Here is a 25338-nt window from a genome sequence, read left to right as displayed (position 1 = left end):
GCGCTCCCGTCGAGGGTTCGGATCCCATGTGGAGAATGGTTCCCGCTCACTGCCTGAGCAAGGTGCGGGCGCAACACTGAGGGTTGCGATCCTGTTGCCGGTCCCCGGTACAGGCGCGACACCGAGGGTTGCGATCCCGTTACCAGTCAGTAAAAAAGACAAAAAGGAAAAAAAAAAAAGAATGACACCAATGTGGCATGATTTTAATCAACTTACAGAGTTTAAGAAAAGAGAATCTATTTTATCTTGCTGCTGGGAATATTATAAATGGCCTAGGTATTATGACACTGAAACAAGAGAAAGAAATGTTATTCTTGCACAGTACATGGATCTGCCATGAATAATATTTATGTATTCATAATAATAAAAGTACTATTTGTTGATTTTCAACTTTTAGAGTAAATTAAGAGACAAAGTATGAAAGACTTCATTAGGGTTGTAGACCTGAATGTAAAGGTTAAAAAGGCCTTCATTATGTAAGAGTCAAGATATAGCTAACAAAGAAGAAGGGAGGGGAAGAGAAAAGTTGGAAGTAAAGTTAGCAGTAGTACAGTTACTTATTTTATGATAGTCAGTCTGAACTGACCCAAGTCCATTAAGACATAAAGTTATAAGTATATTATTTAAAATAAAAAGTGTAACCAAGAGAATAATAAAGATAGTGAGGAAAGGTTAAAGAGGTGGAGGGTAGTGTAAGAGAGCTAAAACCTCATCTTTCATAACTGGAACGTAGATGTTGTCTGGCTGGAGTGATTAATTTAGAAATAGAGAGAAAGAGTATAAGGCACTTTGATTTATGGAGGTAAATACTAGAAAAGTGAAAACAAAAACTCTTGAGAAGAGCTTGCCTCTTGGGAGAGGAACCGTGACTGTTTTCTCTTGTTCCTTTCTATTTCTCTGATCATTTCTTAACAGGCTCCTCCTCCTCCTCCTAGTACTTAAATGTTGGTGTTTTCCAGGAATTGGCCCATGGCCTCTGTCTCCCACAACACATGCCCACCATGAGCTAGTTCATTCACATAAATGGCTTCAACAACATAAGTGGGCTTTCAAGTCCCAAATCTCTTCTCTGTAACCTGATTGTTTTCCTGAATGCAGGATCTGTATTTTCAGACATCTCCTTCTGCATGCATGCTCAGTAGCACTTAAAATTTAACATGTCCAAAACGGAAATAGTTATCTTATTCATGAAATCTGTTTCTGTATTCCTTAGTTTTTAACAGCTTCGTCAAAATATAATTTACATACCATAAAATTCACGTGTTTTAAGTGTGTAATTCAGTGACTCCTAATAAATTTACAGAGTTGTGCAACCATTTTCATAATCCAATTTTAGGACATACCCATCATTCTAGAAAGACCCTTCATGCTCATTTGCAGTCATTTTCCTTTTCCAGCCCTTCTTGCAGGCAACCATTAATCTACTATCTCTACAGATTTGCCTTTTCTAGACACTTCATATAAATGGAGTCATATAATATGTGATCTTTTGTGACTGGGCTTCTTTCACGTAACATATTTTTGAAGTTCATCCATATTGTAACATGTACTAATACTTCATTCCATTTTATTGCTGAATAGTATTCCTTTGTGTGGATATACCACATTTTGTTTATCCTTTCATTAGTTAATGGACATTTTGGTTGTTTCCAGTTTGGGGTCATTATAAATAATGCTGTTTTAAACATTAGCATACAAGTCTTTGCATGGACCTCTTTCCATTTCTCTGGATACATTTGTATGGTAAATTTATTTCTAACTTTTAAGTAACTATGAAACTATTTTCCAAATAGTTTCTACAATTTTATAGTCCCACCAGCAATATATGGGGGTTCCAGTTTCACCATATCCTTGGCAGCACTTTTGATTATCTGTCATTTTTATTATAGCCATTCCAGTAGGTGTTAAATGGTATCTCATTGTGGTTTTAATATGCATTTCCCTAATAGCTATTTCTTTAATTGTTTAATTTCAGCAATACTTGAAAGTTATTCTTGATTTTTTTTTTCTTTCCTACCCTGCTCACCTATTCTATAAGTGCACCTCTGTAGTATATTTTTACCCAAACTCTTCTTTATCCTAATTCTTATTGCTTTATTTTGTCTCTATTCTTGATTATTAAAATAGCCTCTAAACTGCTTTTTCTAATACCATGTCCTTTGCAGGTTTTAATCTATTTTCCACACTACCATTAAAATGAATTTTCCAGTGGCTGGCCTGTGGCTCACTTGGGAGAGTGTGGTGCTGACAACACCAAGGCCACAGGTTTGGATCCCTATATAGGGATGGCCGGTTAGCTCACTTGGGAGAGTGTGGTGCTGACAACACAGAGTCAAGGGTTAAGATCCCCTTAATGGTCATTATTAAAAAAAAAAAAAATGAATTTTCCAAAATGCTGATGTGTTCATGTCACTCCTTTGCTAAAAACCCTTCAAAGGCTTCCCGTTGACTTTGAGACAAAATTTACAGTATGGACCCTGCTTGTTTTACACTGTCTATTCTTGCCACTCTTTTCCCCACCATCCCACTCTCCTACAAGGCTGGCTGGTCAGCTCAGATGCTTAGAGCACCGCCGTGTAACATCAAGGTCACTGGTCCAGATCCCCATATTGGCCAACCACCAAATAAAAAACAGAAAACCACCCTCCTACACCCCCCGCCCACACACACCCTGCACACATCCTGACCTGTGATCTACCCGCAATTATCTGAATACTTGGATCTTCTTTCTTCTGTGCCTTTGAACATGCTGTTACCTCTGTCTGGAATGCTCATCTGTCTCTGTTTACAAGCTCTTACTCATTATTCAAGATTTAGTGGAAATAACACTGCCTCTTGGAATCTTTCCCTGATTCTCTTCAATAACAGTTAAACATTTTTTTTGTGTGTGTTGATATAGTGATATACATATGTGTCTGTGAGAATATTACGTTGAATTCATGAAATTGTCATTTTTGTAAGTTAAAATGTGGCTTATATGAGTCAGCCTAAAACGCTTTTGTAATTACTTGTTTATGTGCCTGTAACATAGGCAAGAGACTGTCATTTAAGGGTGGTAGACCATTTAGTACATGTTTGTTGATAGGTGAATGGAGAAATAAATTAAGACTTAAAGACCAAGGTTTTCATTTAGAGTAAAAAGTTAGATTTTCAAGTAAAGTAGAAAATCTACTTTAGAATTACATGGCCCCAAAGCTTTCATATTTGCATCGTGCCAAAAATAATCAATACAAAACTGTCAGAATATATCTCTTAATAAATACATCTTGAATGTTATGAAGTCACAGAGTATCTCCCATATACAAGTTAGTAGTTATTTTCATATTAGTAGATAGCATCATATTTCCATCACTTAAATAAAATAAAGGATACTTATTTTTTATAAAAAGATTTATGGGCGTATGTATATGTGTACATATATAATGATTATTGCTATGTAAAATTTGCCTTTGAATGTGGGAGATAATATGTAATAATGAAAAAAATTGTTTCAGAGTATGTAATTATATGAATTTATTTAAACATTTCCTTAAAAGAACAAAACAAATGTACTAGTTTCTGTGTTTTACATCAAGGTAATAATGAAAAAAATTGTTTCAGAGTATGTAATTATATGAGTTTATTTAAACATTTCCTTAAAAGAACAAAACAAATGTACTAGTTTCTGTGTTTTACATCAAATAGTAATGTCTGAATTGTGCTTTTAGAAAAGATAACCATATAAATGCTTGGCATAGTTTAGATAATTACATGATAAAGAACCCTGTATTTCCTTTACACAAAATTATACTTTAAGTCAATATTTTAAAATTATTTATAATTTTTAAAACTTAGCTTTCTTTAATGCATATATAATAGCTTTGCCATAGTTTTCAGGTAGTTGTATTGTCATTAGTATTAGTCAAGTTCAGTGATTACATTAATTTCCAGTTGAACATGATGTTATAAGTTCTATTATAGCTATTACCTTCTTTCAGTTTCATAAGTTCTTCAAGTCATTATTTATCTAAATTTTATGTAGTTTGTAAGAAGATTCTTTTTTAAAAAAATATTCTGTGGAACAATTGTCCATTAGCTCCACATTAAAATTCTTTTTCTCCATGAACTTAGACAATGCTCTTGAATTATTCAGACATGCAAAGGTAAGTAAGGAGTCTAAAGAATGTGGCTTATTTCATAATTTTAAAACTTGGACAGTGATTTGGAAGTGCAGCTTAGGACAAGTCCTTTTCCAAATAAAATTCTGCTCCATTTGCAGCTCTGAACATGTGGACTAAAGGGGTGGTTCCCTCAGCCTGTGCCTGACCTCTGTGCACACCTTGGTCTGTCTCACCCACATTGCAGTCATATAAATCAGATTTTGACGTGTTATAAAATGCAAGTCACAGCTGCTGTAGTCTGCAGTGTTCAAAAACTTTTGAAACACTGCATGTCCAACTAAATTTATTTTTTGTGTGAATGTAAGTTTTTATTGAGGTAAGCCCTGTTTGTTTGTAAAAAAAAAAAAAAAAAGAAAAGAAAAAAAGAAAAAGAAACTCAGAATGAGTCAATAATTATTTCAAATCAAATAGGTTTAATGTTTGTCCTCTCTCTCTTGCTCTTTTGCTCTCTTGCTCTCTCGCTCTCTCTCTGCTTCTCTGTATAAGAAAGAGTGATTGGCTTTGGGAGAAGACCTTTGTATTACACCTGTGTTAATAGGAAGTTGTAGATTGAGATTTCTGTTACAAAGTCTTTGTGCTTAAATCAGGAGTAAATCACCTTTATAAAACAGAACTGAGACCTTGTAATCATAATGTAAGTGTAAATTCTTCCTCTCTTCAAATATATTTTTTAGTTCCTTTGTTTCTGTTATAGTAGATAACTTCACACATAAGCATGTCTCAGTAGCTACTTTGCTTTGCCAGATGCCAGGCTTTTCTTTAAAAGAAAGGCATGTGTAGATTGGTAAATGTAATGTGCGATCTATTGGTAAACTTAAAAATGTTTTCATAAATGTTTTAAAGGTTCTATAGAAATGCAAACAATTTAAATGCTGTTAAAGATTTTTCTGTAGTGTGTGTTTGGCCATTTTCAATAAATTGAAAAATCAGAAGTTATCGATTCTAATTAAAAGTCAGATTATAAATAGGCTTTATAAAAAAGCAAAAAGTCACCTTTAATACCCAGGTCAATGGTTCAGGTCCTTGTACCGACTAGCTGCCAAAAGAAAAGAAAAAGCAATAAGTCAATTCAGGTCATTCAATTTCATTTACTACCTCGTATCTTTCATAAATGATCTCATGTAGTACACTGTTACTTTAATAATGTTTATTAAAAGTAAAACTTATTAGATTTTTCTATAGAGAGATTTAAGATTAAATTACATTATTTAGGCAATGATTTATATTTAGTGTATTTATACTATTTAAAGTTGATCTTTTAGTTTTATGTGTCCAGATTTTTCATTGATATGTAATAAGTATCTAAAAAATAGATGCTCTAATTTTGTCATTAGTATATAAATGTCTTAATTATTTTCAATGTTTAAGAGTATTGCTATTAGGATATTTGACATTTTATAATGCCCTCAAAAAAGCATTTTTCCTAAATTATTAATTTTAAATTATTTTAGGTGCTGTTTTTCAACCCTAATGTTTTGATCAAGAATGAAGCTATTTAAAAATTAAGATGTCAACAGGTAATTTCTTGTAAGTTTATACTTTTGTCAAGGTATGTTAATAGCAATAGAATAACAATAAAAATGTATGTTAACACAAAACTATATTTTTCCCTATCTAAAATCATTTCAAAAATATGAAATATTTTGGTTTTGAAAGACCTTCCTTTATAACATAAAACTTCTTTATTTTAGGTTTATATGTTTTATTGGTTTTTACAAACTGATAAATTCTAGCTCACTCTGATATCAACTTCTTAAATAATAAGTAAATGAAATTAGAGTCAGAATAAAAATAGATTCAGAGATAGTGATTCAGGTTAGATGAGTTTTCCTTACTGACAAAATACCTGTGTTGAGATATGTCTGGTTATCATCCAGTTAAAAACAAGGATTAATTAATTTCAGCTGTGATAGTTACATTACACTCTCAATGGAAAACCATGTGATGACTCCCATGATTCTGATGTAATGTCATGTTAATTGGGATCTTGTTTGTTACCCAAATTGTTCCTGAAAATTTGTATAATCTTATTAGAAGTTGTTTGACTATAAAGAAGTATGGTATTACATAAAAACAGAAAAAAATCTAAAAGAATTATTTTTGGTTGATTTACTTTCTTTTTTACCACTTAAATTCTTTGTAGTTCTGTTTTCCTCTTTATACTGTTATACTTTCATAGTTATAGTGTGATGCTAGAATAGGTTTTTCTCAATTCTAAAGTTAAAAAGTTTCAAAATTTCAAATGCTAATTGTAGAGATATCTGGCTTATGACAATTATTTTTTTTTTAAATAAAAATTTGTGGCAATTATATCTTGACAGACACTGTTCTCTTATTGGCCTAAAAAGTTTCAAAATTTCAAATGCTAATTGTAGAGATATCTGGCTTATGACAATTATTTTTTTTTTTAAATAAAAATTTGTGGCAATTATATCTTGACAGACACTGTTCTCTTATTGGCAAATAAATGCTAGATTTTTTAAAAAGTTGATAAACTATTTTTTTTAAATGCTAAAGTGGATGCCAACTGGGAGTAAAGCCATTTTCTTCTTCACATTAGGTGATTCTAGGTAAATGCCTAGACAGAAACAATCAGGAACTAACCGCGCAATTTTAAAGCAATATAATTCCCCCCTTTAAGAGTGAAAGATAAAGTATTCAGCAGTTTTCTCTTCTAATCATAAATAGTAGTATAATGACTCTGTGAGTTTTACTATTGTTATTTCTATTTTCTGTACAGTGGCTTTGGTGACCACAAGTGAAAGGAAAGGGATTTTTTTCCTAAGGTGGGGGTGGGAGTGAGGTTGGAAGAAAGGAGAGATACCAAGGGAGAAAGGAAAGGCAAAGATAAAGAAGGAGGTGAGGATAGAGAAAGAGGAGGGAGAGAAAGGAAGCAAAAGAGAAAAGGAGATTTATTTTCTTAATATTCTAAAAATTTTGACTGTATATCAAGCAATGACTTGAGTTTTAATTTAACTTCAGAATTTGTCTTTACCGTTACTAGCTATTACCTAAAATCCCCTTGCAAATCAAAACCTTATAAGGTTATATAATTTGTGGTTTTTGACATTAAGAATGTTATAGATAGGAATATTTAGAGATAATTTTGGAAATCAAAATGTATTTCAATTATCTAAATCTTTTTTCTACCACACTTTCAGATCTTATATATTTGAGTACTAATAGGAAAAATAAGAATCTAAGTACACCCTGGGCCAAGAAAGCTCTAAGGGATATACTGCAGAATCTCTGTACTAAATGAGAAAGGCCCTGTTTATTCTAAGATCTTAATCACTTCCTTTTACTCTAACTAATATAGAGACTCTTTATTTCTGTTATATGGCTTCTAAATACATTGTAGTTAATGGCCATATCCTTAGGACAGATTAATTTTTCCCTCAAAGGGATAGAAGTCCCTGCCCATCAAATAAGAATAAGATTCTTTCATTTTGAGAAAACATTCTTCATTCTAATATTTAGAATTGCAACTTCATTCTAAGATAGTTATTCCTATTCCTTGTTGTGTTAGAAAAACTTTAATTTGTCTTTCTCTTTTTCTTATATGTATGTGTTTTAGCTCACGAAGAGCCCTGTGGTCCCAGCCACAGGTCATTTTGCCTGAATGGGGGGATTTGTTATGTGATACCTACTATTTCCAGCCCATTTTGTAGGTGAGTGAAGTGGATTGGGGGGAGAGGATAATTTTATTTTTTATCATCTACTACTTTGAGAAGTGACAAAAAGTAAACAAAAAGTGTAAGATGAAAAAGTGTGAGGAAGACTTCATATTTATGAAGGGCAAAATTGTGCTTTTGAAACAAAACAAAAACAAAAGAAAGTAGTGAATAAAAATCTCATTCATTAGGGTTTTTGTTTTGTTTTGTTTTGGTTTTTTTTGTCCTTTTTTGAGACCAGCTGCACCGCGCTCAGCCAGTGAGCGCACCGGTCATCCCTATATAGGATCCGAACCCACGGTGGGAGCGCTGCTGCACTCCCAGGGCCCAAGGTGTTTATTTTGAAAATCGGTGGTGGTAGTTTCTAGCCAAGACAGATTTTTTTAAAAAATCCATTTTAGTGAATTCTCTGATTTTAGCAATTTAGGGAAGGCAGTCTATGTTTAATATTACTGGCAAAACAGCTAGAGAATTCACTAAAGTAAAAAGCCCAACATGAGATATTTTGTTTCAAGTTTAGAATACATAAATCCATGATGACTCAGTTGGTACCAAAACTTACACTTGATATATCATAAAGAAAATGAAGAGATATGTTTTTCTAATGGTGGTAGCAAGTAAAAAAAGGATGTCTTGGGCCGGCCCGGTGGCGCACTGGAGAGTGCGCCGCTTGGGAGTGTGGCGGCACTCCCGCCGAGGGTTCGGACCCCATGTGGAGACCAGTTCCCGCTCACTGGCTGAGCACGGTGTGGGCGTGACACCGAGGGTTGCGATCCCGTTGCCGGTCCCCGGTATGGGCGCGACACCGAGGGTTGCGATCCTGTTACCGGTCAGTAAAAAAAGACAAAAAGGAAAGAAAAAAATAAAAAAAGGATTTCTTAGCCGCTATTGTTTTAAAATAATATGATTCACTCTGCTTGTATAGATACAGCTAGTGATCAAAAAAGACTTCAAAACAGTACTTGTATAGCTGGCTTCCTGTGAGTTTGCCTGAATAGAATTTAACGGCATATGATAAACCTCTTTTTGTACGTGAGTTAGCAACTTAGTAAGACCCATGAGGTCCACGGACATTGTGGAGCTAACACCCAGTGACCTCAAGATATTTTGTCACGTGTGTGGGTTACTCTTTTTTGTTCATTAACTGAAGAGAGGTATAGAATCTAGATTTAAGATTTAAAACCTTGGGCCAGCCCGGTGGCGCACTGCTACAGTGTGCCGCTTGGGAGCGCAGTGGCGCTCCCACCGAGGGTTCGGATCCCACATACAGACCGGTTCCCACTCACTGGCTGAGCGAGGTGTGGGAGCAACACCGAGGGTTGCGATCCTGTTGCTGGTCCCAGTCTGGTACGGGCACGACACTGAGGGTTGCGATCCGTTGCCGGACATGAAAAAAGGCAAAAAGGAAAAAAAAAGATTTAAAACCTTGCTAAATAAAAGGATAAAAAAGTAAAATTTGTAGGAAAAGTTAAAGTTACTGGGATTTTGTCTGAAGAAGAGGAGGCAGAGAAGTAACCTCATAATTATCTCAAGAAGTTTTTAGGGGTTTTCATATGGGGAGTAACGCCTAGGTGTTTTTCCTCCCAAGTGAATATATAAAGGGAGAGGGATAGAGGAAAAAACTAACAATTCCTTAACACCCACTATGTGCCTGAACAGTATTCTTTTTTGTTTTTAAATCTATTTACTAAGATATAATTTATATATGATAAACTGCATTCATTTAAAGTACACAAATGATAAATTTTAACAAATGTTATACCCATGAAGCTACCGCCACATCAATATAGAATATTTCCATTGCCCCTCTAAATTTTGTTGCTGACCCTATTCTTTATTTACATTTTGGCATTTCATTCTCACAAAAACCTTAGAGAAAGGAGGCAGGGGAGACCATAGGAAAATGAAAAATAAGGAGAAAACGAGAAATCAAGTGATTTGCCCAAGATCATACAGAGAGGAAGAAGAAAGAAATGGCCTTTAAACACAACTCCCAAGGTTCACTTAACCTTATAATATATTCATTCTGGGTTATTTCTAAGGGGATATAGCACAGGGCATTCATAAAATGAAACTAAAATGCTTATCAGAAGAAAAACATTTAATTATTAAAAGATACTAACACTTTGTGTTTTGATCTTGGTGGGTAGCTACGTGGGTGAAAAGACTATGCTTTCTCCATTGAATTGCCTTTATGCCTTTGTCAAAAATCAATTAACCATGTATGTGTAGGTCTATTCCTGGACTATTAGATTCCACTGATCTATGTTTCTGTCTTCACCACTAAACAGTCTTGATAAATATAGCTTTATAGTGAATGAAAGCAGGTAGCATGAGTCCTTAACTTTGTTCTTGAGCATTGATCTTTAGCCCCCTTTTCTAATAGACTGTATTTAATGTTAAAAATTTCAAATACACTTTAGCTTCAGATAGTTCAGTTCTAAGTTTTAAGTTTTTTCCATAATCATTTTTTCTTTCACCTATGAGGGTTTTTAGGTTATCTTTTTGTATTTATATCTAACTTAATTACATTGTGGTCAGAATACTTGGTCCATCAAGCTGTACATTTATGATCTGTCTGTATACTGAGTGTCTATTATACTGCACTGAGTAAGTTGAAAGAAAATTAAGAGTACTGGAATTTAGAGAGTCATAGAAATGAGAAGAAACCTAGGTTGTCTCCCTGTTTTTGTAACTTGAATATATGTGTTTTTAGTACATTTTCAAAAAGTTACCAATGAAAGAGAAAGGGCAACTTTGCTGGCACCCACACTAGGTTTAAGAATGTGTCTAGTTTCTTCCTAATTTCAAACTTTAAGAATGGTATTTAAAGAGTAGTTGAAACTTTGCCTCAGGGTATATGATGGATAGGAATGAAGCAAGGTCACGTTGCACAACAGCAGGAGATTCTGTGGGATTGATGCCCTCTGTGTGATGTGAATGTTGTATCCTGGTTGTTCAAAACCTGGAAGGAAGCAAAGTCAGGGTGTGGGTAGAAGGAGACAAAGGGGAAACAGAAGAGGAAGGAATGTAGTAACTGAAGATTCAGTGAAGTCGAATGGCAGATATATTTTAAATATTATTTTATAAAAGTAATTCTTTTCCAATGATCATAGGACCACATTTTAAATGTAGCTCTGTAAGCTATAATAGCAATATCTAAGGGTGATAAACTGATTTTCAGTCTCAACTCATATTATTTCCTGCATTCCCTATTTCTGTTCATGACATCCCAACTGTCTTGTAAATGAGAAACCCCAGACTCATCTTTGACTCTATCACTTCCGCCTTCTCCAGCTGTCAAATCATATTTCTACCTTTGCTGTATTTCTCTCATCTCTCTAGTCCTTTCTGTTCTTACTATCACTATTGTTATTATTACTATCACTGTTGTTAGCCCTTTCTTAACCCCTGCTTTGTCTATAGAAATAGTCCTCTAACCAATTTTCCTAGAGCCTAATTCTCATCATGACTCCTGCTAAAATAAAACAAAAAAATTCAGTAATAGCCCTCATATCTACCCTTCTGCCATCTATGAACTAAAATCTCACCTTTTTAATCTAGCTTTTAGAATTTTTTACTGTTTGGCTCCAAACCATGTTCTTGGCTTTCTCCTATTCCTTGGTCTGTATTCTAACCAGAATCACTCGCTATTCATATTAGATATACCTTGAATTATGTCGACTGTAATTTGTAATTGTACTCCTGCCCTTTCTTCCTATCAATGCATTTTCAAATCCTACTTACATCTCAAGGCTACTTCCTCTCTAATCTCTTACCCCATTGTAAATCAGAATTAACCTCTCACTCCTCTGAACTTCCAGAGAAATGTGTGAAATTTATTACTACATTCTGTATTTTGCATCGTTTATATGCTCAGCTCCCTTGTTGAATTATAAATATTCCCTACTCTATCCCAGCACCTAGGACAGTGCCTTGCCCAGGATAAGCAAAAATGTCAATAATTGTTGACTGAATATATAGTTAACTTTTAGAAATAGTTTCATTTATGAATCAGTGATAAGTATATTTTTCTTGAGTGAAATGGGTAAGTGAATTAGTAAACAAAATAAGAAACACTATAGTGGCAATATACAAGCATACAAGTATGCTTTACAAATTTATTTATTTTTATGTTTTATTTTTTTGCTTTACAAATTTGTCTTACCATACATTTGTCTTTTTTCCTCTTGTCTATTTTTTTTCTTTATTGTACTTTCTTTGAGCATCCTCTAGTTTTCACTATGTAATTCCTTACAGTTGGTCATTTAACTCGCTGATTTTTTTTTTTTTTTAAACATGACCAGTAAGGGGATCTTAACCCTTGACTTGGTGTTGTCAGCACCACACTCTCCCAAGTGAGCCACAGGCCATCCCATGCTCACTGATATTTTTAAGCTAATATTTTTAAATTAAGGACTCCATAATATCAACTCTTTAGTGTTTGTTGACGTTTGCTTTGAAGCCTGTTTCCTAGATAGTGTTTTAAATGGTCTGTGTGTACTAGAGAAGAATGTGCATTCTTTAATTGATGGGTTCAGGGTTTTATATATTAATAGATTGAGTTTGTTATAATGTGCTGTTCAAAGCCTTTATATTCTTACTATTTCTTTTTTATTTGATTTATCAGTAACTGAAGAAGTATATCAAAATTCCCTGCTGTGATTTTTGGATCTTCAACATCTTACTATTTTTGTTAATTTTTGCTCAAACTATTTTGAAGCAATGTTATTAAGCACATATAAATTTAGAATGGTTATGTCTGCTGGTGAAATTTCCCTTTATCATCAGTATTTGTTAAAAGACTGTTCTTCCCCCATTGAATGGTCTTGGCACTGTTTCAAATATCATTTGACCACATATGTGAGTATTTATTTCAGGGCCTTCTAATTTATTCCATTGGTCTATACAGTTGTATGTCTAATTTTAGGCCAGTACCACACTGTTTTAATTACTGTAGCTTTGTAGTAGATTTCAAAATCAGGAAGTGTGAATCTTCCATCTTTGTTCTTCTGTTTGGAGATTGTTTTGGCAATTCCAGGTCCCTTGCAATTCTATATGAATTTTAGAATGGGCTTTTCTATTTCTGCAAAAAAAGTCATTGGGATTTTGATAGGGATTGCATTGAACCTGTAGATTGCTTTGGGTAGTACTGACACCTTAACAATATTAGGTTTTCCAGTCCATGAACATGCATGTGTTTTTGTTTATTGATGTCTTTTTAAATTTTTTTCAGCAGTATTTTATAGTTTTCAATGTATGAGTCTTTCACCTTCTTGGTTAATTCCTGTGTATTTTATTCTTTTTGATGCTGTTGTAAATGGAATTGTTTTCATAATTTCCTTTTTAGGTTGTTCATCATTAGTGTATAGAAATGCACCTGATATTTGTATCCTGCAACTTTGCTGAATTCATTTATTATCTCTAACAGTCTTTTTGTGGAATCTTTAGGGTTTTCTACATATGAGATTATATCATTTGTGAACAGAGATAATTTTACTTATTACTTTCCAGCTTGGATGCCTTTTCTTTCTTTTTTGTTTTTTGGCAGCTGGCCAGTAAGGGGATCCAAACCCTTGACCTTGTTGTTAGCAGCACCACATTCCAACCAAGTGAGCTAATTGGCCAGCACCTTTTGTTTTTCTTGCCCAATTGCTCTGGCTAGAACTTCCAGTACTATGTTGAATAGAAGTAGTGAAAGTGGGCGTGTTTGTCTTGTTACTGATCTTAGAGGAAAAGCTTTCAGTCTTTCCCCATTGAGTATGATGGTCACTGTGGGGTTTTCATATGTGGCTAATTATTATGTTGAAGTAGTTTTCTTCTATTCCTAGTTTATTGAATGTTGTTATTATGTAAGGGAATTGAATTTTATCAAATGCTTTTTCTGCATTATGTGAGATGATTGTGTGTTTTATTTTTCCTTCTTTCTGGTAATGTGATGAATTACATTGATCATTTTCATAAATTAAATCATCTTTACATTCCAAGAATAAATCCCACTTGGTTGTGGTATATACTCTTTTTAATACACTGCTGAATTCATTTTGCTAGTATTTTGTTGAGGAGTTTTGCATCAATGTTTATAAGGGTTACTGGTCTGTACTTTTCTTTTCTCATAAGGTCTTTGTTTAGCTTTGGTATCAGGGTAATACTGGCTTCATAGAAGGTTGTGTTCCTTCTTCGATTTTTGGGAAAAGTTTGATAAGGACTGGTGTTATTTCTTTTTTGTTTGGTAGGATTCACTAGTGAAGCCATCAGGTCCAGGGCTTTTCTTTTGGGGGTTTTTCTTGATTATTAATTCAATCTCCTTACTAGTTATAGGCCTGTTCAGAGTTTTTATTTCTTTGTGATTTATTTTGGTAGGTTTTGTGTTTCTAGGAATTTGTTGATTTCATCTAGGTTTTCCAATTTGTTAGCAAACAATTCATCATACTCTAATACTTTTCATATCTGTCGAATCAGTAGTAGAATTCAGAGTAGTGGGGGCATTCATTCATTCAACAGATAATTATTGAGTGTCTACTCTATGCCTGTTCTACATGCATCAGAAATATCAGTGAACAAAACAGACAAAATTTTCTTTCCCTGTAGGGCTTATATTCTAGGTTGGGAAGATAGAACATAAATAATAAATAAATAAGTAAATTATATAGTAAGTTAGTAGCTGGTACATAATGAGCAATGACCAGATATTTGTGGAATGAGTGAACCTCTTTGTAAATATGTATTTTTTTTTCCTTTCAAATTATTTTCTTTTTTTTTTTTTTTCCTTTTTGTCTTTTTTCGTGACCGGCAACGGGATCGCAACCCTCGGTGTTGTGCCCGCACCGCGCTCAACCATTGAGCGGACCGGTCTCTATATGGGATCTGAACCCTCGGCGGGAACGCCGCCACGCTCCCAAGCACCGCACTCTACCGAGTGTGCCACCGGGCCGGCCCTCAAATTATTTTCTTAGGCTAACTATCTGGGCCTGGAATAAATTAGTCAAAGGTATGAATCTTTTTATTGTTCTTGTGACATGTTTCCATGGTAGACAGTATTGAGTTTTGCTTAAGAACACAGGGTTTGTATTTAAAGCTATGTCAGGATGGCTTTGCCCATACAAACTGTATGATGCTGAACTAGTTGTTTCACCTCTCTGAGGTACAGTTGTATTATCTATGAAATTGGAGAAACAATAGTCCCCCTGCACAATAATGTTATGTGGAATATGAGCACAAGTAATATTTTATTTTATTGATTTGTTCTCTTATCTTTATTTCTTTTCTTCTACTTTCTGTGGGCTTAATTTGCTGTTTATTTTTTAGCTTATTGAATTCATTCATTTTCAGCCTTTTATCTATGTTAATATAAAGTTTTGAAACTATAAATTTCCCTGAGGACTGATTTAGATGCATCCACAATTTTGGTGTGTATATTTTTATTTTATTTTATTCAAACGTTTACTAATGTTCCTTGGAAATTCTTCTCTGATCTGTTAATTCTATGAAAGTGTGTTGCTCAATTTAAAAATATTTGTGAATTTTCTGGTAATATTTTTGTCATTACTTTCAAGTTGAATTCCATCATAGTCAGAGCATATGCTCTACAATTTTGTTCTATGTAAATTCATTGAGGCTTACTTCATGGCCCTTCATGTAATCTATTTTGGTTAACGTTCCATGCACATTTGAAAAAGAACTACCGATTGGTATAGTGTTCTATAAATGTCAATTAAGTCATGTTGTTAAATAGTGCCATTCAAATTTTGTTTCCTTACTCATATTTTGTCTGATTATCCTATTATTTACTGAGATATGTATGTTAGCATCTTCAAGTATGATTGTAGATTGCTTGCTTTTCCTTTCAGTTCTGTCAATTTTTGCTTTATATATTTTGAAGCTATTATTATATGTGCATAAGTTTAGACTCAATCCCTCACAGCAGCCTAACAACCATCAAAAACTCTGTGGGTTTCTCTTAATCTTACTAAAGTCCCTTTGCCTAGGCAAACCCAGTCCCCAACCTATGCCTAGACTCTCTAAATGCCCCCAGGGGAAAAAGTGGTTGTCAATCTGTGTTCACGAAGGAAGAGTTCTTACCTGTCTGGAATTTTAGCTTATCTAGTCCCGTCTGTGCTTCTACATACTTCTGATGTTTTTAAAAATATGATTTTTGTAATTTGTTTTTTATTTTCTAGTTGAAATGGGAGCACTGACTTGTTGCAAACTACTATTTATTACCTGGTTCTTTTTGAAAAGTTAAGTTAAAAATTGTAAATAGTTCACATCTTTCAAAGATCAAAAATGAAATCAAAGGATGTACTGAAATATATTCCTCTCACTTCTGTATCTATTGACATTTTTCCTCCCTGTTTATAAATATGAAAAACAGTAGGGTCTGATCTAGACTTCCAGTACTACTTTTTGCAAATTTAAGGAAATAAAAATGCATCTTTTTATCCTCCCATTCTTACTAGAATAGTGCCTAGCAAATAATAGTCATTCAATAAATATTTGTCAAATAAACGAAAGAACATTCTATACTTGTGGTCCAGTATGGTAGCCAGTAGCCACATGTGGCTATTTAGCAATTGAAATGTGGTTAGTGTGACTGAGGAACTGAATGGAGATATGCAATGAGCATAAAGTAATCCTTGGATTTTGAAGACTTCGTGCGAAAAAACAATGTAAACTATTTCATCAATAATTTTTATCTTGATTACATGTTGAAATGATAATATTTTGGATATATTTAACTGAATAAAATTTATAACTAAATATGATTCCACCTGGGTTTTTTTTTTCTTTTTTGATGTGGCTACAAATATTTTAAACTAGGCATTATGTTTCTATTGGACAGTGCTGCTGTATACACTATTCTGTACTTGGTTGTTTTTTCTTAACAGTATATCCTGTATATCTGTTCATCACTATACATGGCTTCCTAATTCTTTTTTATAACTGGAAGATATTCCATTTGTGTGAATGTACCATAGTTTATTTAACCAGGCCTCTATTGATTGATGTTGTTGCACACACACTGCTTCAATAAATAACCTTGTACATAAATCTTCGCATGTATGAAATTATATACCTGTAAAAGAAATTTCTGGAAGTGAGATTGCTGGGTTAAAGGTAAATGCATTTGTAATTTTAACATGTGTAGCCAAATTGCTCTGTGTAGGTATTATAATACTATTTGGAACTCCCTCTAGCAGTGTATTTGGGTAGCTTTTTCTCCATATACTTGCAACAGAGTTGTCAAACTTCTGGAGTTCTGCCAATCTGATAGATGAAAACATAGTATCACAGTGTTTTTTTATTTCATATTTTCCTAATTATGAGTAAAGTTGAGTATATTTTGTTTAAGTACTAATTAAAATATTTTTTGATAGTGTATTTGTTTACATGCTGGCTTATTTTTAATTATTGGATTCTTGATTTTTTTTCCCCCAGAACTTATATTAGGAAGATTAGCCTTCTATCTATAATATTAATTGCAGGTAACTATTTATAGTTTATTATTTTTCTTTATTTACCCAGCTTATAGTATTTATTTTTCCATGCAATAGTTTTTTTTGTTTGTTTGTTTTACTACAGTCAAATGTATCAGGTGGGTTTTTTTGTTTTTTTTTTAAAGCACTCAGAGTTTGAGTCATACTTTAAAAAGCCTTTCCTACTCCAAGGTTATGAGCTTTGTTTCAAGTATCTTTATCTTTTTTTGATTAAACCTTTATTCTATTTGGATTATTTATGTGATGTGAGAGATGGATCCAGGTTTATCTTTTTCAATATGACTGCTGTCTTAGTTTATTTGTGCTGCTATAACTAAATTCCTGAGACTGAATTATTCATTCGTTCATTCATTCATTCATTCATTCATTTATTTATTTATTTATTTATTTGCCAGGGACTGGGGGGTGGGGTGGTATGGCCAGCCCATACAGGGATTGCTATAACTAAATTCCTGAGACTGAATTATTCATTCGTTCATTCATTCATTCATTCATTCATTCATTTATTTATTTATTTGCCAGGGACTGGGGGGTGGGGTGGTATGGCCAGCCCATACAGGGATTGAACCCTGGACCTTGGTGTTATTCACACCATGCTCTAACCAATGAAATAACCATCCAGCCCAGACTAGATAATTTTTAAACAGTAGAAATTTACTTCTCACAGTTCTGGAGGCTGGGAAGTATGAGATTAAGGCACTGGCCGTCACTGAATTGTGAGGGCCTTCTTGCTACATCTTTACATGGCAGAAGGAGTGAATACTGTGTGTCCTCACATGGTGGGGCAGAAGAGCAAAAAAGGATGAACACTGTCTTCACATGGCAGAAGGGCGGAAGACCATAAAAAGGCCTAAGCTAGTTCCCTCCAGTTGTTTTGAGGCCCTAATCCATTCATGAGGGCAGAGAATGCCCTCTCTCTTAATACCACCACAATGGGGATTAAGTTGCAACATGAATTTTGGATGGGACACATTCAGACCATAACAGCTTCCCAGTCTTCCCAACATTATTGGTTTATTTATCGTAATTCCCATTAGAATGTCAGCCCCATGAGGACAGAAATTTTTAGCCATATGTTTACTGCTAGAGCAGTACCTGAAACATAATAGGTACTCAAATACTAAATGAGTTAATCCCCTTACTGATTTGAGATGCTAACTTTGTTATATAATAGGTTTCGTATGTATTTGTATTCTTATTGAAATTTCTGTGATTTTCCTTTGTTCTGTCCATTTATTGATGTGCCAGTACCAATCTTTTAGTTGCTGAATCTTTATGGTTAGCTTAATATATGGTAAGTCTGTTTTTTGCCCCATACCCACCTTGTACTTGCTTTTTTATTTTTCCATATGAACTATAGAACCAGTTTATCTTTCCAAAAGAAAAACCTGTAGTTTTTTGTTGTTGTTGTTTTTTTGTAATTACACTAAATTGATAAATTCATTAAGGAAAATTTATTTCTTTATGATGCTGAGTCTTATCCAAGATTGATGTGTCTTTTTATTTGTTCAAATCTTCTTTTGTGTATTTCGGGAGTGTTTAAAACATTATGTATATGTTTTGCACATTTCCAAAGTTTTTGTCTATAGATTTTGTTTTTTTGTTACTGATGTAAATCAATTTCTATATATAAATTTCATAAGTGTTATGTTACTCCTATGCTTAAAACTCTTCAGTGATTCTCTGTCTCACTCAGATAAAAGCCAGTGGCCTATAAAACCCTAGTAATATGGCCTCCTATTATTGTTCTAACCTCATATCCTACTACTGTCCTATTGTTCGTTCAATTTGCTTCAGCATCACTAGCCTCTTTGCTGTTCCCTGATGTCAGAAGAGTTCCTGACTTTAGGTGTTTCCTTGGCTTTTCCTTCTATGTTGAATGCTTTCCCCCAAGATATCCTGATGGCTAACTCCTCACCTCTTTTAAGTCTTCGCCATCATCATAGCAATGAGGTCTCCCAGATCTCTTTTTAAAAAGGAAAACCTATTCTTCCAATCAAAATTAATACTACTGCCATTTACAAATCTAAAACCAGCTACTAACTTACTATATAATTTACTTATTTATTTATTATTTATGTTCTATCTTCCCAACCTAGAATATAAGCCCTACAGGGAAAGAAAATTTTGTCTGTTTTGTTCACTGATATTTCTGATGCATGTAGAACAGGCATAGAGTAGACACTCAATAATTATCTGTTGAATGAATGAATGCCCCCACTACTCTGAATTTTTTATTGTTTGTAATAATTTTTCTGTTAACTCTCTTGGGTTACACATTATGTAGGGTAGAAATTGATAAAGTAGAATGATCTGAAACCTAGCTCAAGCTTTATATGCTTTATGGAGCTTTTCCAGACAGAATTAATCATTCTCTATTTTATGCCGTTATAGAGGCCGTTTGTGTCCAGTAGATATTTATGTGGTTCTCTATGTTTTCCAGCCTAACTTGCAGTTAGATTAGGTCCATGCTGTGGATTGAATTTGTGTCCCTCAAAGATCACATATTAGAAATTTAACCCCTACTGTGACATCGTTAAGAGGGTGCGAAATCCTATTATGGTAATTGAAATGTGGGGCCATGAAGAGGTGATTAGATTGTGAGGACCATGCTCTAGTAAATGGATTTATAATGGTAGTCATGGGCATGGTTCTGAGGGCTTTAAAAAGAGAGAACATGAGAGTCTTTCTGTCTCTCTGCTCTGCCATCCTTGCCATGTGACTCGCTACTGCTGTAGAGTCACCTGACCAGATGTGTACCCTGGACTTTGGACTTCCCAACCCCTGAAACTGTAAGTAGAAATATTGTTTCTTTACAAATTACCCAGTTCCAGGTGTTTTGTTATAAGCAACAGTAACAGGTTAATACAGTCCGTGTACTTGGGTTTTGGACAATAGGGTATGAACGAAAGGGATGCAAGCATTTCCAAGTCTGACCCTGAAAGACCACTTTTGGAGAAACTCTAGCACTCATTTTTCCTGCCTCAGTGACGTTGGAGGCCACGTTTTCCAGGTAGCAGAACCAAGAGATGGAAAAGGCCTGCCTGACCGGCACTGGGCATTAGACTGTAATGTGCACAAGAAATAAACTTTTGTTGTAGTAAGCCACCATTACTTGAGGGTTTGCCTTTACTGGCAGCTAGTATTAATTTTGTTGACTATTATGCCCACATTGTACCAAGACATATTGCTATTTATATCTCTTTGCAATACTTAGTGATTTATGTGTATGCTGCTCCCTAATAGAATCTAAGCCCCTTAGAACAGAAGCATTCTCTTATTTGTCTTTGAGTCTCCTCCATCTAGTATAGGTCATGGAATTTAATAAGTTCTCAAAATATTTGTTGAGTAAATTATTGATGAGAAAAGCTGGTATGATAGGAGTATTTAATACCAAGCAAACTAGGCTGAGAAAGATATAATAAAGAAGAAGTTTTTACAAAGAATATCTTTACGGTATAGTAGACTTAAAACATATTAATTGAGTTGAGTTGAATATGAAAAAAATCAAAATTTTCTCACATTAGGAGATGAATTATCTCAAAAAGTTATTTGTAATTTTGTACAGAGGTGTTACTGAGCTGTTATTTGCCCTTCTTATTTAGTTTATATATTTTCCTTCTCTCATTAAGTTGATAACAAATCAGCTTTTCTAAAAATCTCAGAAACTTTTCTTAGTCTAATAGAGTATTAGAGTGGGAAAACATTCAATCAGGGGAAGGGCATGACAAAAGCCTTAAAAATACTATTAAAATAATTTCCTCTGTTTTACACCTGCCTCATACTTCTTACAAAGTATCTGAACTGATACATGTTAAGTGAAAATTCCAAATATAGAGTTAATCCTGGCCATCAAGTAGAAATGAGTAATAGTGATATTTATGGATCTTTATGATGCAATTCTCATAACACATTTCACTGGAATATTCATGGTTTGATCTGGGACCTATTTATTTTCACATTCTAATACAACCATTTCATCTGATTCCCACTAAGAGTACAAGCAGATATAGTAATACTAAATACAATATTGAGTACTGTCAATATTATTAGTACTCAATATTGAGTACTAATGATATCTAGTACTATCATTATATAGATGAATGATCTAAGCAAATCACTGGTCACTGTAAAAATAAATGATTATGAATGGGAATATGGTACTTTTCTCCAGTTTTGTTAATAAATTTCTTCTTTGCTACATGTAAGGGAGATTTTATGTCAAGGACTATTATCTGCTTTCCTGACCTTTCAACAGTGTGCTCTTTCGCCAGCAGTATCTCTTTATTCCACTATGTCATATAGTTAAGCACATATGCCCTATTAAAAACAAAGCTAATTGGTTAATGAAGAATTGAGCTTCAAACTCTTGCAGTTAAAACAAAAGATTTGTACTACTCATTGAAGTTCATATGTCTAGGCAATAAATAGCCTCTCAGAATACTGTGTGACCATGGTATTATTACAATCCAATGTCTTCCCTTAGCTTGTATGGTAAGAATCTAATTAAGCATGTTGTAAGGGGATCTGATCTCTCACAAGCAGATACATATTGACTAGGCTTATAGAGACTAATGTCTAATGTAAACATTTCAATTTACTAATTTATAATGAAATATAACTAACACAGACTTGAGTTAATGTGAGCCAGACTGTCTCTCTCTCTAGACTGACTTACATGGGAAACCAGATTTGTAGTCACAACATTGTCTAGTGAGAATAGAGAGAACAAGAAAAAAACAAGAAAAATTATATAATTTGAATGTCTGTCTATAATTGGCCTGATGGATTTATTTCCATGAGAGGAATAATCTTGCCTAGGACTACTGTAAGTGAAGTCTTCTGGCTACTACTCCCTGTCTAATTGACAGTGATTATGTGGGCACTGCTGATGTTTGCCCCTGTGCCTTTCCTTTCCCTGAGTTTCCCTTGCTGGCCAACAACTCCTTAGATTGAGAGGCTTTCTTTAGATATGTTAATATATATTCAGCCCGCTTCCATTATTTAAAGGAACTTTGTTTTGTTCAGCTCTGATTCATTAACTTTATAATTTGATTTGCATTAAATAATCTTGTTTCCTTCAGTTCTAAGTAATGCAGGTCATATCAGCAGCCCACTTGTATTTAATACACAGTCTAAACATAGTCGAGGTATATTACAAAAATATTCTTGCGTTGCTTATTTTTCTTTGTGTCCAACTTCCTCTATGCCCTAACTTTCAGGAATATGATTTTTGTGGCTAATATACCATTCTTCTACTTCAGTCTTAGAGAATACACATGGATTTTAAATCCTGTTACAGTTCTTTTATGCATGAGCATCATCAATTAAAACCAGTTGCTTTATGTAAAGCTAGAGTAGCTCATATCGGACATACCTCCTCCCCCTTACAGATATAAATGATGTACAGATATAAACAACACTGTTTGAAGGCACTGGTGAGTGACTAAAAGTAGGGAGAAATAAGAAATTGACATTTGGAAGAAAGGACTGTTACTGGGTAAGTTTCCAATTTTTATGGCTTTACCTGAGGACAGGCCCTAATCAATGCCACATTGAGTGGGTAAAGCTGAATAGAAACTTGTAGGCAGTTAGCACAGCTGGAAATTGATGGGGGACATCCTGGAGAGAGCCACACAGTGGGAGGCCACGTTCTTTATTCAAACTCTGCCCAAATGTTTGGTTGGCCCTGAGCTTGTATGCATAGAGAAAACTTCAGACAGCCTAGCTAAGGCTGAGAAAAGTGAATAGATACATCAGCTGTTTCCACAGTAGAGGAGACAGAGTAAAGAGTTTCAGTTAAACCAAGTTATCCTAATGATTAAAACAAAAAATCAGAACAGCATAACAGAATCTAGACTCTTTAGAGTGTATCTATCACTTATAAGGTCTGGGATAGAATTTAAAATGACTAGACATCTGAAGATAGAGAAATGTAATCCCATACTCAAGAGTAAAGAAAATCAGTGGAGTTGACCCTGAGATAACCCAGATGTTGGAAGTAGCAGACAAGGATTTTAAATCTCAAGGATATTACAGAAAATATGCTTATAATCAATGACAAAATAGAAAACCTCAGCAGGGAAATAGAAAATATGGAAAAAGAAATAAAGGGAAATTCTAAAACTAAAAATAACTATATTTGAAATAAAAAATTTTCTGGATGGGTTTAACAGCAGCTTAGAAAAGACAGGAGAAAGAGTAGGTGTCCTTAAAAATAGTTCAATAGAAATTAACTATGAGAAACAAAAACAAAACCAAAAACTATGCAGTGGCAAGTCAAATAATATTAAAAGATCAACATACTTGCAATTGGAAACCTAAAAGGAGAAAAGATAATGTGGCAGAAAAAACAATATTTAAAGAAATGATGGCCCCAAATTTTACAAATTCAGTGAAAGACAAATTTGCAGATTTAAGTTCAGCAAATGCCAAACAAACTTGGGCACATCTTAGTCACATGGCTTGGGAGACAAAAGATAAAGAGAAAATCTTGAAAGCATTAAGAGAAAGTGACACATTACTTTCAGACAAACAGCAACATGAATGACAGCTAATATTCTATCAAAAACCATGGAAACCAAAAGATGGTAGAAATAAATATTTGAAGTGATTAAGAAAAGTCTGAACTCAGAACTCTGGAACTTGCAAAAATATCCTTCAAGGATAAAGGCAATAATAGCAGCATTATTCATAACAGCCAAAAAAGTGGGGAAAACTCAAATGTCCATCATTCTAAAATTAGATTGTAGTAATAGTTGCACAATCCTATGAATATATTAAAAACCTTGAACTGTATACTTTAAATGGGTAAATTGTATGGTACGTGAATTATATGTCACAGTAAAACTTAAAAAATGAAGGCCATATAAAGACATTTTAAGGTAAGAGAAAACTAAGATAATTTCTTACCAGCAAGGTTGCACTAGAAGAAATGCAACAAAAAAAAAAAAAAAAAAAAAAAAAAAAGGTCTTCAGGCTGAGGGAAAATAATATCGGATGGAAATCTGAGTCCACAGAATGGAATGAACACTGAAAATAGTAAAAATGTGTGTAAATATAGGACTGACTCTTAAATCTCAACTTAGATAAAATACATATGACTATTTAAACCCAAAATACTAACATTGTATTGTGGAGAATATAGACTGTGTAGATGCAATATCCATGACAACAAACTATGGCATAAAAGAAAGGGAAGTAAATAGAACAATATGATTGCAAGATTTGTGCATTTTATGTGAAATGATAGAGTATTAACCCTAGGTAGACTGTGAAGCTAAGAATGTATATTGCAATCCCTGCAATAACCACTAAAAATATATTATGGAGTTAGCTAAAGGTTCAAAGATAAATTAAAATGAAATTCTATAAATAATATTCAGTTAACCCAAGAAAAGGAGGAAAAGAGGAAGCCAGGTACAGAAAATAGATCGGACAAAGGGAAATAGGGGAATGATATACCAATATACAACCATATAAATTTTGTTAAATGTGAGTAAACTAAACATTCCAGCTAAAAGAAGGATTGTCAGATTGAGGGAGAGAGTGAGGCAGAGTGACGAGGTGGGGAAGAGACTTTAGTTACAAATACACAGTAAAGGATAAAAGTAAAAGGACAGACAAAGATATACTGTGCAAACCAGTATAAGAAAGCTGGAGTGACTATATTAATATCAAATGAAGTAAACTTTAAGGCAGAGTATTACCTAAGACAAAGAGGGATATTTCATAATAATAAAGGAGCAATTCACCAGGAAGACATAACCTTAAACATGTATGTACCTAATAACAGAGCTTCAAAATATATGAAAAATTGTGACAAAATTAAAGGAAGAAAGATAAATCCACTAACTGGAGATTTTAACACTGCTCTCTCAGTAGTTCGTAGACCAGTTAGACAAAAAAAATCACTTAGGTCATAGAATATCTGGAGATCCACTATCAACCACCTTGACCTAATTGACATTGCTAGAACAACCTATATTCCAAAACTGTACAATACAT

The 25338-nt window shown here is 33.9% G+C and overlaps 1 protein-coding gene across 1 annotated transcript in view; it reads left to right on the top strand.

Annotated features, from left to right (window-relative positions):
* Positions 1 to 4335: 4335 nt before the first annotated feature.
* Positions 4336 to 25338, top strand: part of NRG4 (neuregulin 4) — a 68348-nt gene continuing 47345 nt past the window's right edge. The window contains exons 1-3 of the mRNA XM_008572985.1: positions 4336 to 4460; positions 5612 to 5677; positions 7738 to 7831. Of these exons, the coding sequence (XP_008571207.1) occupies positions 5668 to 5677; positions 7738 to 7831 (104 nt within the window). The 5' untranslated portion in view covers positions 4336 to 4460; positions 5612 to 5667. The remainder of the gene's footprint in view (positions 4461 to 5611; positions 5678 to 7737; positions 7832 to 25338) is intronic.

Source organism: Galeopterus variegatus, unplaced genomic scaffold, assembly GCF_000696425.1.
Source record: "Galeopterus variegatus unplaced genomic scaffold, G_variegatus-3.0.2 Scaffold860, whole genome shotgun sequence".
Classification (NCBI taxonomy): domain Eukaryota; kingdom Metazoa; phylum Chordata; class Mammalia; order Dermoptera; family Cynocephalidae; genus Galeopterus; species Galeopterus variegatus.
Note: the sequence above shows the minus strand (reverse complement) of the source record. Positions and strands in the feature narration are given on the sequence as shown.